Source organism: Phoenix dactylifera, chromosome 1 (assembly GCF_051530095.1).
Source record: "Phoenix dactylifera cultivar Ajwa chromosome 1, Ajwa_hap1_PhDact_Kaust_v1.1, whole genome shotgun sequence".
NCBI lineage: Eukaryota > Viridiplantae > Streptophyta > Magnoliopsida > Arecales > Arecaceae > Phoenix > Phoenix dactylifera.
Window position 1 is genome coordinate 2,632,202 of NC_143190.1, and position 15,298 is coordinate 2,647,499.

General features: G+C 35.0%; 1 protein-coding gene across 4 annotated transcripts; it reads right to left on the reverse strand.

Annotated features, from left to right (window-relative positions):
* Window positions 1–48: 48 nt before the first annotated feature.
* Window positions 49–14,102, reverse strand: LOC103702705 (U1 small nuclear ribonucleoprotein 70 kDa-like). Of its 4 annotated transcripts, none has more exons than XR_015975850.2 (11): window positions 13,907–14,102; window positions 13,006–13,120; window positions 12,739–12,818; window positions 4,785–4,860; window positions 4,633–4,697; window positions 2,793–4,528; window positions 2,561–2,642; window positions 2,306–2,468; window positions 1,332–1,406; window positions 433–1,171; window positions 49–317 (listed from the first exon to the last, which is right to left on the reverse strand). XR_015975850.2 is itself a non-coding variant. In XM_008785244.5 (11 exons), the coding sequence occupies exons 1-10, from the start codon at window positions 14,000–14,002 to the stop codon at window positions 448–450; spliced, it is 1,539 nt and encodes a 512-aa protein (XP_008783466.3). In that variant the 5' UTR covers window positions 14,003–14,101; the 3' UTR covers window positions 49–317; window positions 433–447. The 4 variants fall into 4 exon arrangements, 2 of the variants coding, with proteins under 2 accessions (XP_008783466.3, XP_008783465.3); XR_015975847.2 differs by having other exon boundaries at window positions 49–327; XM_008785244.5 differs by having other exon boundaries at window positions 4,466–4,528; window positions 13,907–14,101.
* Between the last annotated feature and the right edge of the window lie 1,196 nt (window positions 14,103–15,298).

The following is a 15,298-nucleotide window of genomic DNA, read 5'->3' on the forward strand; positions in this document are numbered from 1 at the left end:
AACACAGCCATCCACAGTCAACACTAAACCCTAAAGCTAATAGAAAGGTAAGAACAATACCAGAGAAAAATATCATTATGATAAAACCACTTCCCCAAGCAGGTTAAACAATGAAAACATTCAAACTTATGCCTTTGTTCTTCAACAAGATCTAATGGGCAAAGAGCAACAAATGAAGTCATATAACTGGTACTACAATACCTGCAAAGACTAAAATAAGATTTGTCCCTTGGTACTTTTATATTCCCTGATAGCAGATTTCATAAGTAGCAACAAGCAATTTATGATGATGCCATGTTCCTGAGCAGCAGCAATACCTGAATGCAGCTGAATCCAGAAATAAGAAAAAAGGAAATTATAATCAAATGCTAGTCTTAAAAAATATATGAACTTATTATTGTTTGTTCCAGCAAATGAGGTATTGGCACTCACCGCTAGCATCCAACATCAGCTTTCATACTGCTGGGAGATGGATTTTTCTGAATGATGATATCCAAAATCCTGGTCTTCAACGGCCTCCCCCTCCTCACGTGGCTCAGAATCAACATGTCCATATTGACTTGGATAACTGTCAAGCTGCCCCTCATCATATGTCTTATCATAATATTCAGGTTCGTGTCGCTTTGAGCGCTCCCGGGTATTCTCAGGCTCAGCAAGACCATGGGGCTGAAGATGATCATACTGCTTCTGATGTCGTGATTGCTGATATTGATCATAGTTATGCTCATTACCATGCTTACCAGGATCATCATACCAGTCTTGTCCATAATTGTTTTCACCTTGCTCTGGATCCCTCTCCCTTCCACCATACAGGTCCCAACCATGCTTAAGCTTGGAGAGATTATACTCATTGTCCCTCTCATGAGAATAGCTGCGGTCTCTTTCATGGCTCGTACGATCATAATCTCTCTCCCGCTCCCGCTCCTTCTCACGAGGACGATCACGTTCACGTTCACGACCCCGGTCCCTCTCCTTGTCTCGGCCACGAGCCCGATCATGATCACGCCCACGATCTCTTTCCCTATCTTTGTCTCTGTTTCTGTCTCTTTCTCTATGGTGGTGGTGCCTCTCATCCCTATCCCGATCTCGTACCCTGTCATGGGAACGTTCACGGGATCTCTCCTGCTCTCGCTCCCTATCTCTTGTTCTTTCTCGGGACTTCTCCCTGTCTCTGAAGCAAAGTTCAAAAATTCATGAGTACCACAGAAGATAAGATGTAAACCATATGAGAGGCATCTGTCTTTTCCTATTCAGTGCTAAGTTTGAACAAGTAAAAGACATTCTCGGTGTCTACACTTCTAGCAAACTGAAAAATGCAGAGATAACCTTACCGATCAACATGACGATCATCTCGCACCCTAGGCTCCTCGGATCTTGAATGTCCTGATGAAATCTGCTGCTGTTCCCTGGTCAGCAGAAGGCAACATCATGTACAAGAAGGGGAACATGCAAGCACACCCATCTACCCATACCAACATATAGAAACTTAAAACATAATAATTGACCCGATGGAGAAGCACCATACTTCCATAGCATCACAGCATACTGACTCACAGCCTAATTACAGACTCAGACCAGGGCACAAGATCATACTTGGTTGGGAAGAATACTTTCAACCATAAACTTACCATCCAATTACCACCAGTGAAAAGGTGAAAACGAGATATGGTAAAAAGAATAACAAGAGTTTTGGATCAGGAAGCATGCAATAATTGTGAATAACAAATTACGAGAATATAGTGCAAAATGATCTTATAAGGAGTTTCATGACGAGATAATTTTATTTCTATAAAGGGAATGAGCCTCTATAATTTAGAAAAAACACATTTTTATTGAAAAATAATACTTTTAGCTAAACCAGGCTTTACATTAATTCGGATATTTTTCAGTGGGCTAAGAACACGGTTCTAGAGTGTTTCTAAAGCATATGCAAACAGAAAATTACACAGGAAAGTTGCCGGTCACTATAAGTTGACACATTGCCAAAAGTCAGGTACAAGGTTCAATATGATTCAAAGCTACAACCTGTGTTCCTCGGTAGGGTGTGAACACATTTTACAAATAGTTTGGATGACCATATAACTAAAATAACTAAAATGATGGCTGCAAAAGGTGGTTGGTTGCATTACAAAATCAACCGCTTTGACAATATTTATGACTTAAGCAAGAATTAATGGATGAACCAAATTACTTAAATGCATGGAACATATTAATAAATTTCTGATGTCAGGTACTGAATGAGATTGCCAATAAGGAGATTCCATTTAAAAATATGCTGAAAGAAGGTTGGGAATTGGTTTACTACCTGCCAGAGTGCTTTTGATTAACTTCTTCACCTCCAACCCTGGTTGATCCAAGTCCACCACCCAATCTTCGAGGTCGCCAATTTGGAACAGTTCTACCACGCTCAACATCCACAAGTACTCTTCTATTATCCAGCTTCCTCCCATCAGCTTGCTTGTATGCAGCTGCATGATGCAAATATCGTCAAATAGTGACCACCATCAGGATATTTCAGCTATAACAATGATTATAAGACAGCACTGCTTTATAACCATACTTTTCATGTCTCGTGTATGCATGTACTCTATGAAAGCATATCCTCTAGGTTTATTTGTCTCTTTGTCAGTAATCAGCCGCACCTGAGAAGCTCGCCATCAAAGAGACATTATTAATGATGCAAAACCAGCAATACCAGATAAAATAAAAATTATTATTTGACCTATACTCTATTTGTGTCATATCTTAAATGGCACGATAGACAGGCTCCATGCCTCACTAGCCGTGCTCACCTTCAAAGGTGTAAAGCTTCACCATGCAAGATGAATCACCGCCATATCAATCAACTTGTGCAGAAAAACTGATGTATGTGCTCGGTAAACCAGAGGTATCGAAAACTTTTACCCACCCCTTACCAGGGTATTCATATATAGCAAACTAGCACTAAATAAAATAGGGAAAATATACCAGGATATCTTCTGAATTGCAGAAAGATTTCCATTTAACCTTTAAAATCAGAAACAAGCAGCAGAAGTGCAACATACTTGGACTCAGATAATGGAAAAAGATCTTGCTACTACTCATGAAATGTGGTTAAATAGCAACAAGAAATCCAAGAAAGTTTCCCTCCCTTTACAACTCGAAAGTGGAGATAAGCAAGCACCATGCAGTACTACCCTGCTCAACTTTATTGTGTTAAAGCACTAACATTGCAATTCAACGAGAGAAACACACCACACAAGTTCAGCACTGAAACGGATTAGCCATCTTCTTACCGGAAGTTTTGCATATAACACCAATCTGCATTCCAGTTATTGAAAACTATAGCACCATCTAAATTCCTACATGATTTCTATTAATCATCAAAATAACAAGGGAATTATCAAGGGAGACCTATGTGCAAATGAAGAATTTACCTGTCCCGACTCCGAAATTGCTCACCCGGCAAAACTCTTCTCAGTACCCAAAATGATTGGTACTTACCATTTTCATAATTGAGACACTTAAAAAGGAAGCATTAGATGCAACAAACCCAAGCTTTCCTCTATGGAAAATATACCTGCCATTGCTCCCTATTCCTTTACAGAGCAAGTCTTCTGAACTTCTAGGTATTTTTCAACTGGTAATTGATTATACAGAAAGGAAGCTTTTATAGTTGACAAATGAAAGAAAACCCATCATCACCTTTCAAAAAATATACCTGATGTGCTAATAACCCAGGAGCATTTGTCATATCAGGGAAGGTGTTCAATAGTCACTGTTTTCAGAGTTATAATTAAGTGGAGGCTGCACACACCACCTATGCATCACCAAGTTTGCACTTAAATGTGCAGAAATAGAGATTTTCATGACCGCAGATACCAATGGATAAAGCAGCATACCCAAGACCTAACCAGAATACTAAAATAAAAAGACATATATACAAGTCAACTGATAAATGGAAGGAAAAATATAACTTGGTAGACATCAAGGTACGTCATACTGTACCGAATCAAACGGTATAGGGCATACTGTACCATACCGATTCGGTACCAATATGTAGTATAGAAAATGTACCGACCCCGAACCAGCCCCCGTACCGGGCATACTGACAAAGTGACAGGGTGGCACCAGTACGAGGCTCGATACCAAGACAAGTACCTTAATAGACATTATATCCTTTTCTCCATTTATGTAAGAGTTCAAGTTTTATAGAGAACCCAAAAACAAAAAGTAGTTGGTCATTCTTTTTCATTAATGGTGTCAGTTATGATTATGCAAATCACGTATTGCTCCTAGCTTATCAAAGATAACTAAATTTTTGAACTGGAACAAGATGGCAAGAAGTATAAAAAGTAAAAGAAGAAGATAGTCGGAGACTTTTGAAGCTTTTGTTTTCCTTTTTATAAGTTCAAATGATGGAACTCCTTACCCAAGTTGAGAGCAGTTACTTGAGCTCCCAACAAGAATAAACCTATATACTTACCCGCTTGATTGGCCCATAAGTTTCAAACTCTCTTTTGATCCTGTGTTCAGTTGTCTCGTAATTCTGCACATACATGCAATAAATGGTAGGTTATGTCATATGCAAAACAAGTGATCAACTACAAGGCAAAGGGAAGATGAAAATGTTAATAATAATAAAAGAGTTACCAGCCTTGCGACAAACAGTGTCTTGTATGGATCCCCGGTCACATTTGGATCTTTAGATGGATCATCTGCGTGAGATTGAAATGCACAATTTTAGCGATACTCTGTAGCACCTATAAATCAAATTATAAACATTTTATGCATAGAATGATTACATTTCTGCAACTCTTCAGCAGCCTTTATAGCACCCTTTTCAAGCCGAAGCTTGCGGATCCTTGCTCTTTTTTCTGCCTATAATACAAAACATTAATAAGAGAAAGTATCAATCATGAACGTTTCTTAATCAAATGGGGCCATTTCTATTACACATGCATCTCTAGATGAGGATGATCATTTCATACTTGATTTAAAGATACTGACAACATGTATATAAAAGATCACATATATTGACAACGTGTAATGCTAATGCATGTTCCATCTCGCATTCAAAACTATTCACAATCTCCAAAACTCCACTTTCTTCCCCTTCTCTCATTTCTTAATCCAGGTGTTTGCTGACCGCAGTACATGGCAGCATACTGCATATAAACAACATACAGATGAAGAACTACCAAGTGCCACAGTAAAGAAGATATGGAGGAAGAGGTAGCTCCATGTTACCCTCAATGCAATAAATGAAGACAATTCAAAAATGATGTCAAGGAAAAGGTTGTGAATCATGTAGAGGTTAAAGATTCTAGTAATCCATATTTTTGAAGTGGAAGCTGAAAACACCTATGTTTCAAATGTCTAAGCTACAAAATCCTATAAATCAGGATTTTTTCTTGCTTTAATTCTGCTTTCCCACCTCCCATCTTTCTCACATAATTTCAAACTGCTACATCTATTTCATTAGGAGTTGATGATCTTTTAACAATACCTTCTAAGGGATGGTTAGTCCAAGACACTGAACAACAAAGTTTTATTTTTGAAAAACACCATCATTATGGAAATGTACATGCGGTAGAAAAATTACGTCAATCCATTGAGAAAAAGAAAATAGCAATAATACTCTGCATTATCAGTTCCCTAATGAGCCAAACAGTTGAAGCCGACAAAAGGCCCTAGTCAGGTTTAAAGGACCTAGATTCAAGCTTGAGACTAGTTAGATCATAACTCCTACTGCATATGGCCTGAAGCCAAAGCAGCTAACCCTTGGCTTGAGCTCAGACTAGCTCATCCTAAATAATGAAAAATAAAATCAAAATAATAGTGGCATTAAACTTCTGTCATTACATGAAGAGATTGTACATAGACTACAGCAAGAAATAATTTTCCAAAAGATAATAAGCTAGGATGACATTGAGGTAATTTTCCCCTATGCCAATTGAAGAAAAAAAGAGAACAGGAAGAGTAAATCAAAGATGGTTGCTGTTTTTTTACTAACAAACTATTTCAGATAGATTGTACTCATGCCTGAAGGAGGAAAGGGAAATTACCGAGAATTTAAACCAGACCAGTGTTTCATGGACAGATACGACGGATTCGGACACGTGTCGAAGTGTTTGAATGTGTAAAAGAGGAAGAAAGAGACATGGGGATACATAGGAAAAAATAGTTTTAACTAAAAATATGATATTTACGTATTGCATAAAACAAAATATTAGTCATATATTTGTTAAGGCCCTTCAATATGCAAGTTTCTCATCCAAACTTCCTAATTAGCTTAAGGATTTGGAATAATGATGTTTTGCAAAATTATTATGATATCTACATTCTTGACCAAATTCTGAAAAGAAAAAAACTCACTTTTAACAATATTGTAGTTGAACAAGCTCTCTTTGCTGGGTGAGTTCAAATACCTTCTACAAAAAAATTATTAAGTGTTTAGACATGTCCAACTCAAATGGAAGTGTCAAGGTAGCGCAGAATCACGCCCAATCTACTTCTATCCCATATAATGAAAACACTTGGGTTAGGCCACACAAGGCCAGACTACAAATCTTGAAATCTTCACCTATGCTTTCCCATACCTCCAAACATCTCCATCTAGGGCTGAACCCAGATTGAATATGGATCGAATACCGGTATATCCAATATCCATATTTGTTTTATTTGATGAATACATATATGGATAAGAATGTTAGTCAAATACAAAAATTCATATCCATATTTCTTTTAAATGGATACAAATACAAAGAAGATACTGAAAGTATGGACAAAAATATAGATATAAGTCGAATAATTAAACTTTGTGACCACAGAATCAAAGATATTACTAAGTGAAAGGTAAATCGAGTTAATAGCATGTTAATGTAGTCATTTATTTTTCTTAAAAATTCATGAGTGCTATATAAAATTAAATAGGATTACACATAGAATTGGATATGGATCAGTAATTGTCTATCCATATTTATATGCATTTTTCTTTGACGAATATGGATATGGATATTAGTCGGTTACTCATATCCAAATAGATTCGAATGCTAAAAAGAATCTGGACGGATATTATCAAGTCCACTTTCGCCCCTATCTCCATCACATGCTATGACTATTTCCACATTGCAACACCTTATTTCTCTCTTTTCATGTTCCAATGCTTTATGGTGGGACTCTATCACACAAGATTAAATATCTTTGTCCACAAGGGAAATGCCCGACTTGGACTTCATTCGAAAATCCTTTCCAAAAACAAAAATCCTAAACAAAGTAACCCAAAAACTTCCCTTTCCTATCACATGCATTGAACATGCCGAACATGAGTACGATGACATGGTTGAAAGCCAATGCATATGAGTGTGTGGTAAGTTCATGAACTACCTGCATAAGAATAGGGAGTACACGATGGGATTGGTCCACCAAGTCTGCTTTCTACAATTGTTTTAGACGCACTAATAGTTGATATAAAAGGGTCCATTTGGGTGGGATATTCAAATTACGGAATAATTTGATGATTCCTGAAAATCATTTATTTGCAAAATGATTGCAGAAAAAATAAAATATACCATGTTTGGTTGGTGGAAAAGTTACTCTAAAAAATGGCATTGGAAAAAGATTACTATGATTGGTTGGATGTAATCTTATACAGGAATATTACCAAATCTTCAACAATGCCCTTGAATAAACACTTCAAGTAATAAAAAAAAATTTAGTTCATTTGTTGGCCATTTATAGCCCACTTATACAAACGTTGTCAATATTAGCAATTTTGAATATTCAAATATATTGACATGAGTTAATAAATATTTTTAAATTAATTATACATATATTAGTAAATATGTTTATTATTATAAATAAATTTTAGTATGTTTTGATGTATAAATAAATATATTAACTATTAATAAATCCTATGTTAGATTTATTGATAATTAATAAATATTTATTAATTATTTATTCATAATATATATTTATTAACAAATATATAAATATATTAAATATATTATTATTTATAAATATTTATTAATCAACATATTAATATATTTATAATATATTAATACAATTAACATTGATTATATGATATAATTGATACAATATTAATATAATATAAGTGAGGATATTTTCATAAAAAATAATATTTTCAGATTACCTCCACTACGAAATCCAACATGAAAAAACAAATAACACTCCCTGGCAATATTTGTTTTACTTTCTCTCTCAGAATAATAGGTATGGGGCCCATCATTTATTTTACCATCTCTCTAATCCATTTTTTTACCAAACATGATAATCTGATATAGAATTTATTTTTCCATGCTCAATTACCCCCAACCAAATGGGCCCTTAGGGTATGTTTGGCTGTTCGGTAAAGTTATTGGAAAACTAAAGTTTTTTTGGGAAATTGAGTTGTGACTATTTGAATTGTGCAAAAACTAAAAAAATAAAGAAATGGGACTTCCAAATTTGGCTAGATTAACTGAGAATTCAACTTAGAAGTTCAAACTTCAAAAAAGTAGTTAGATATTTCAATATGAACATTGAGCAGAGATATGGCTGAAAGTATATCGAAAGAGTTTGTTAAGCAAATAGCTTTACTTGGATCAAATTTTCAGACAGAAAGATAAACATAAAATGGAATCTCTAGTTAGGCTAGATGATAAAATTATTTTTTTAAAAAAAAGAAATTGTTTCAAATTGATGCATATGAGGGTTCTAAATCAATGCATTGTCTTTACTTTTAATTCAGAATTCTATTTTAGAAATTCAAACTTCGAAAAAGTAGTTAGAGACTTAGAACTTCAAAGTGAACATTGAGGAGCTGAAGATATAGCTAAGTATATTGAAAGAGTTTGTTAAAAAAATTGCTTTGCTTGGATCAAATTTTCAAAAGGAAAGAGAAACATAAAATGGAACCTCCACTTATGCTAGATGATCAAATTAAATAAAAAAAATACTTATCTTGAATGATGCATACGAGGGTTGCAAGTCAAAGCATTGTCTTTGATTTAATTTTAGCCAAAAATTTGCTGGAGTCTTGCTTTCTTTTTTACTTATTAAGTCCTATGCAACTGAGGTTAACAGACCTCAAAGTCATGTTAAGGGTTAGATGGGCAATGACAAAGTGATACATAAATTTGGAAGCCTAACAGCACTAACTAATTAGTGGGACCCGTGGATGGACACTCCTACAAAAGAAGGAATGAGAGATGCAATCAGATAGTTTCTCTTTCCCCCTCGCTGTAGACACTCCTACACCTAGGATGGTCATCTCTCTGGGCCTCACACTAAGGTGTCGGCCTAGAGCAATTCTGGAAACGCAAAAGCAGAAAATTTGGATTCTAAAAAAATGGGACCAAATTTTTAAATTATGTGTAATACTGTTACAATGGACACCCACCGAAACCATTATTAACCATTATAATGGTTATAATGGCTGTTTCTTGCCCCACAGAGTAAAATTTCAAATTTTTAATATTTAAACTGTTATAGCAGCTAACAGAAAATAATGCATAATAATGGACTGATAACGGCATTATCTTTCCCTTTACTTTTCATTGGATAAAAGAATATTATTTTTGAGACCATATAACCATTTTTGAAGGGAAATTTAATGCAAAAAATTGAATTTTAAAAAAACTGGTATTTCATTAGAGAAAGACCATCATTTATGTTGTAGCGGAGCACTGTAATGGTAAATAATATGGAAAATAACATATTATAACAGCCACTATTTTCCGCCCATTATTATGTATGAAGATGGCTGAAACCAACATGACGGCTGTTATAACAGTCATAACACCATTATCTAAAACCTTGAACAGGACCCATTATGTTTATGTACTGTGTTTGGAAGATCAGAAACAAAAGAAAGGCTCTTTCTCTTCCACAACAACAAAGTGCCCTCTTCCTCTTCTCTTTTCTGTCTCTCCTTTTCTCCATTACTTCTTTCCTTTCTTTCTTCTTTCGCTAGCAGATCCCACTGGTTTTGCTCAAAATTTTTATTTAAATCTGCTGTTATGCCTGTTCTGACACTTCTATATTATGTATACTTGATTATTCTTTACATAATATGCTACCTGATGATTGAGTTTTACACTTTGGGTGTTTCCATTAATATTTTTGCATGTAGTAATTCTGCATGCTGGAAATCCTGGAAAAGTAGACCTTCCTTCTATTACAATGATGCTACAAAACCCAGGAAAGTCCTAATTTAGCTCTCCCAGCACATTTATTTGGATTTATTCTCTGCAGAAATTTCTGGACAGCACCCAGATATCTTTCTGAAACCCTGATATACCTAGAAAAAGGGCCTGCAAACCCAATTATGAGCAATCCTACTGCCGGCACAGCATTACAATTGATGTAAAAGGTAATAAGGAATAAGGATTTTAAAGGTCTAATCATGTATAACATTGTCTAGAACTAAAGCTTATTAAGCTTGCTGACACTCTCTGTTTGAACCTGAAATTTCTCTTAACCATCATGAAGAAGGTAGGTGAGCTTTAATATTTTCCCATCTCCACCTACACTAAATATCTGTGAAAAGCTCCAAGCAGAACATAAATTAGGCCATTAGAACCAACAAAAAAAATCATTTAAAAAAAAATCTAAACTATCGTTGAGAGTCTAGTCCACCTATACTAAATATCTATTAAAAGAGCTTCAACCAAAACCACAAATTAGGTCGTTTGAACCAACACAAAAATCATTTAAGGAAAAAAATCTAAACTTTCCTTGAGACTCTAGTATGTATTCCAAGATTGATATTCCCTAATCATGTGATTGAATCATCATTCGGTCCTTCTAAATCAGATAGATTAGATTTCTTTGTCTTTATTATTTCACGCAGTGAATCCCTAATGTAATATTGACAGAATTAATAATGCACCATCTAGTTTAAAAATGGCAGACCCTAACAGTGCTATGAACTTCCAATTACCCTTGAAAAGAACATAAAAAAATCTATAAAAGAAATGTCTATTTTATGGAATGTGAGTCAAGATGTTAGGCAATGATAATATACAAGATGTGAATAACTAGGAGACAGAATTTTAAATCAGTGCACACTAATAAGCGAGGCCAACAAGGATGCCTGTTCCAAGAAAAGTGTGATGCACCTTTTAGAGTACAGTACGATTGTTAAACTGTTGAGGACACCGATCTAAACAAGCACAAGTATAAGACCAGCTCAATGACATGAGATGAAATTGAGTATCAGTAGTGAAAAGGGCCCAGCTGCATAAGAAAAGGTAGCAAAAAGAGGCTGCTGATTTTGGTGCATGATATAACTAGTGCGGTGGAATGAAAACATAAGTTCATCAGAGATAGGTCATCAGTGACAACTAGAAAGCATAAAGTGAAGTTTATTAGAGTGGGTTAGGACATTGACCCTAATTTTGAAAATATTTTAAGGGTTGAAAAAAGTGTTAATTGAAGATTTTGATAAAAATACTGATGACAATCAAATTCTCCATTTCAGAAGCCTTGACCTTGGATATTAAAAAAATAGTAAAGTAGCTATGGTGCCAAAATTAATAGGATATGATTCTTTTTTAATATCAAGTATTTATATCTAGCTTATGTGACAGTTTGATAATAGAAAAGGTCATTACAAAAATTAATCAAGTGCATGGGTTAAGCACAATGAACCTTAATCAACAAGCCATGTTACGTCTACATGAGGTTGTTTCTATAGATCAAGGAATGATTCATCAAGCTTTGCAACCATATCATGTAGACATCAAACACTTTGTTAGGAAGGAGAGAAAACAAGCCACAAAACAGAGAAAAGCCCTCCAAGTTTCTCCTATTCTTAAGAAGGGTCCAAATTACTTGGAATGAGGAAACTTGACATGGAGCACTAGATGCATCTTTAGGGCACAAATTAAAAAAGTTAAAAGGCAAAATTGAATTACAATCCCCTAAAATGATGCAATGGCTTAAACCCCACTTGATCATTTAGTGTGGAATTATCCATCATATCAGTAGCATAAATTAAAGAATAAAATGATGTAATTCTTTTCTTAAACATAAGATGTTAGATGAATTTGAGTTGTCATTCCAGCTCTGCACATCCATGAAACAAGTATGTATGCATTCTATCAAGGCACAAAGATACAGGATAGTGTTGCTCAACAAATATACAATTTTCCATATTATAATTTCTAAGTTATACTTTTCTATTTCCAACAGCCTTCAAATATCCTTCAGGATTATCTCTGAATTTATACCAAAACTGCAATATCACAAAGCAAGGCTTGTGGTTATATCTAACACAAATTGGTATCAGCATTTATATATGAAAAAGATAACAGAGATAAAAAGTTGCCGAAAAAACACCCTCGCCCTCATAGTGCTTCTAGATATTACTGATACAAGATAATAAATCCAAATTGATAGAATCAACATCATGGCTATCAAGTTTCTAACAGTTTCCTATTTTACCATCTTAAAAGCAAAAGGATGATCAAAGGCAAAGAGTAGCATGTTGGACAAATTGGATTTTATTCACTCAAAAAATTCAAACCAGTCAATAAAGAAACGAACTACACATAAAAAGTATCATGCGCTCTTTCATAGACTAAGCACTCATCATGAGAAGCAAGATATTAGGGACAAAACTAATATCAGGTTAGCTAGAAAGTAGTTGACAAAAAATTATTATAAGCAATAGAATTTTAAGCTACTCAGTGGCATGACAAATAGCATACTAGAACCCATATCAACAAAGAATTGGAAGCAGATAAATCTTACTGATGTTTCAGCCTTCTGGACTGGCGGAGCATATTCAGGATCCCCTGGTTCAGCAAACTGACTGACAAATTGTGCCATCCCTTGAAAAAGAAAAGAAAAAGAAAAAGGCATAGTCAGTTTCAAAAGGCATCAAATTCTTTAACAACAAACAGAACTTGGTGCCATCCCTTCAAAAAGCAAAGAAAAAAAGGAAAAGGCATAGTCAGTTTCAAAAAGCAAGAAATTCTTTAACATCTAACAGAACTAACTCTTATTGATATAAAATACCTGTATATGGAGGGCATGTCCTTCTCTCTGGAGGCGGTTTATATTGCAAAGGTGGTCGGGGCTCGAAAAGCTTCAGAAGGTTGGAAGTAAGCCCAGTTGGATGACTCTGACCAATCTGTGTATTACCAAACCACCACAAAAGTATTGTAGAGGCAAGTATCACAAAATAACATAGGCATCAGCCATGGTTTAACTTTAAGCAAAAACGAAAGAGAAGACATGCCATTCTCTAAAACAACAAAACGAACTATGACATATATAAACGCAGGATTAAATCAATCAGAGAATCATTGACAAATACATGCATCTGTTCTCGCTGTTTATATTCGGAAAAGGCTTCAACATCACCAGTAAGACCAACCAATAGAGCAAGCTATCAAGTAATTAAGCGAGATTTCTATCCAATCCTAATAATTTGATAGAATAATTAACACCTAAGAAACTATCATCATAACATGTTCAATAGAAAAGACAATCAAGAAGCGCTCAGCAGTACTGATGAATGCAACCAACCCAAGAATCCCGACTGCAAAACTCAAACCAATAGAAACATCCAGCTGAAGCTATAAAGATCCATCTAAAACCCCAATAATGATAAGCAAAAATAAAGTTAATGATCATAAGTGGATACAAATTCTAAATAACCGCTACAGATCTAACTTAATAACCCATCGGGAACATCTCGATTATTTATTATTAAACAAAAAAAATCGGACCATTAAAAAACCCAGCCGATCATATTAGATTAAATCCATCCCTAGCGATCATGAATGCTTGGGACAGAAGCAGAAGATCTAAAGATCCGAAGCGATCATGATAAACAAGCGAATCGTAATATAATCTGATAAAAATAGGAGAAATCCGAGAAAAAGAATTAGGGTTTGAGGGGCGGGAGTCGTACGATCTTGAGCTGGAGGACGTTGGCACGGTTCTGGGCCTTGGTGCGGGCCTGGACGGCGTTATTGTTCCGCATGAAGGCATCATTGTAATCCCCCATCTTCTTCGTCCTCCTCTTCTTCGCTCTTCCTCGCCGCTCTGGAACTCCGCGAAAGAGAGAGTGAAGGCGAGAGACGACGATTAGGGATTTGGTATCGGATTTTAATGTATTCGTCGATATTTATAGCGGGGGGAGGTTCGGATACGGCGTTGCGTTGCACCGCCTTGCCGTCACTTCGTGTGTGGGTTTGCCGATTCCATATACTAAACCTCTTTATAAAAACGTTGAAAAAGATAAATCCATATGCGACTTGTTTATTTATATAGAGCTATCCTTAACTTGTCAATCTAATTAGCAATTTGTTTGTTAATTACATATGTTAATTATTTAAAATAAAATATGATCAAATATGAGAAATTTAGGACTAAGTAACCACATAGAATGAAAAAGCATGATGAAAAAATAGAGAAGAAAAATTAATGATTCTTAAATAACTTGTTGTCTTTGCTTCTTCTTTTTTTTTCGAGTTCCATTGATTATTAATTTTTTGAATTTTATAAATTTAAATTAAAATTGGACGTAGTTGTAGCTCATTACACAATTATTACTAGGGATGAATTATAAAGGTTTATTCAACCCAAAATGACCCATGAGTTGAAAGGTCTAGGGCCATATGTGGCACATTTATAATTGGTTTGCTCTTTGCTAACTCTATATCCAATCTAATTATGAAAAATCCTCACCCCAATCTATTTATTTCAGGTGGCTTTAGGTGAGTTGGTTGGGGTGGGCCTAAAATTGCCGCCTTTAGTCTGCTTGTATATGTAAATATTAAAGCTCTAAAATTATACTTTCCGTAAGCTATGATAGTAATTTTGATAACCATCCATTATAATATATTAGTAATCTTTAGCACATGCTATATGGGCATATACCTACTTTTAAGAGACTAGCAAATGCAATCGCTGAACCTAAGTTTTAAAATGATATTAATCAAGAGTCTAATTGTAATTAGACCGAGGACCTCACCCAAAATGGCTAGTCAGAAGATATTATTTGGGTTCCTTGTTCCTGTATAAATATCCAAAATCTACCCAACGAATAATCGATATGGGACTAAACACACACCTTGCACGGCTCCTCACAATAATTATTAATTGGCTGCTTTAATTGAGTTAGTTGTCTTAATTGTTTAATGAGTCATCTAATCTTACTTGTATGTGCTTTATTAAGCTGTATTGGATCCACATAATTATAATTATTTTTATTTTATTTTCTATCAATTAGGTTAATTACTTGACTAGCAATCGTTTTTATTTTATTTTAATTTTACTTGGCAACAAGTTATCTCATAGG

Excerpts from the sequence above, each read along its gene's own strand:
- LOC103702705 (XM_008785244.5), bottom strand. The coding sequence starts at position 14,002 with ATGGGGGATTACAATGATGCCTTCATGCGGAACAATAACGCCGTCCAG. Across the intron at positions 4,861-12,738 it reads TCCAGAAGGCTGAAACATCA|GCAGAAAAAAGAGCAAGGAT; the intron begins GTAAGATTTATC and ends TTTGTATTATAG. Across the intron at positions 4,698-4,784 it reads TGCTGAAGAGTTGCAGAAAT|ATGATCCATCTAAAGATCCA; the intron begins GTAATCATTCTA and ends AATCTCACGCAG.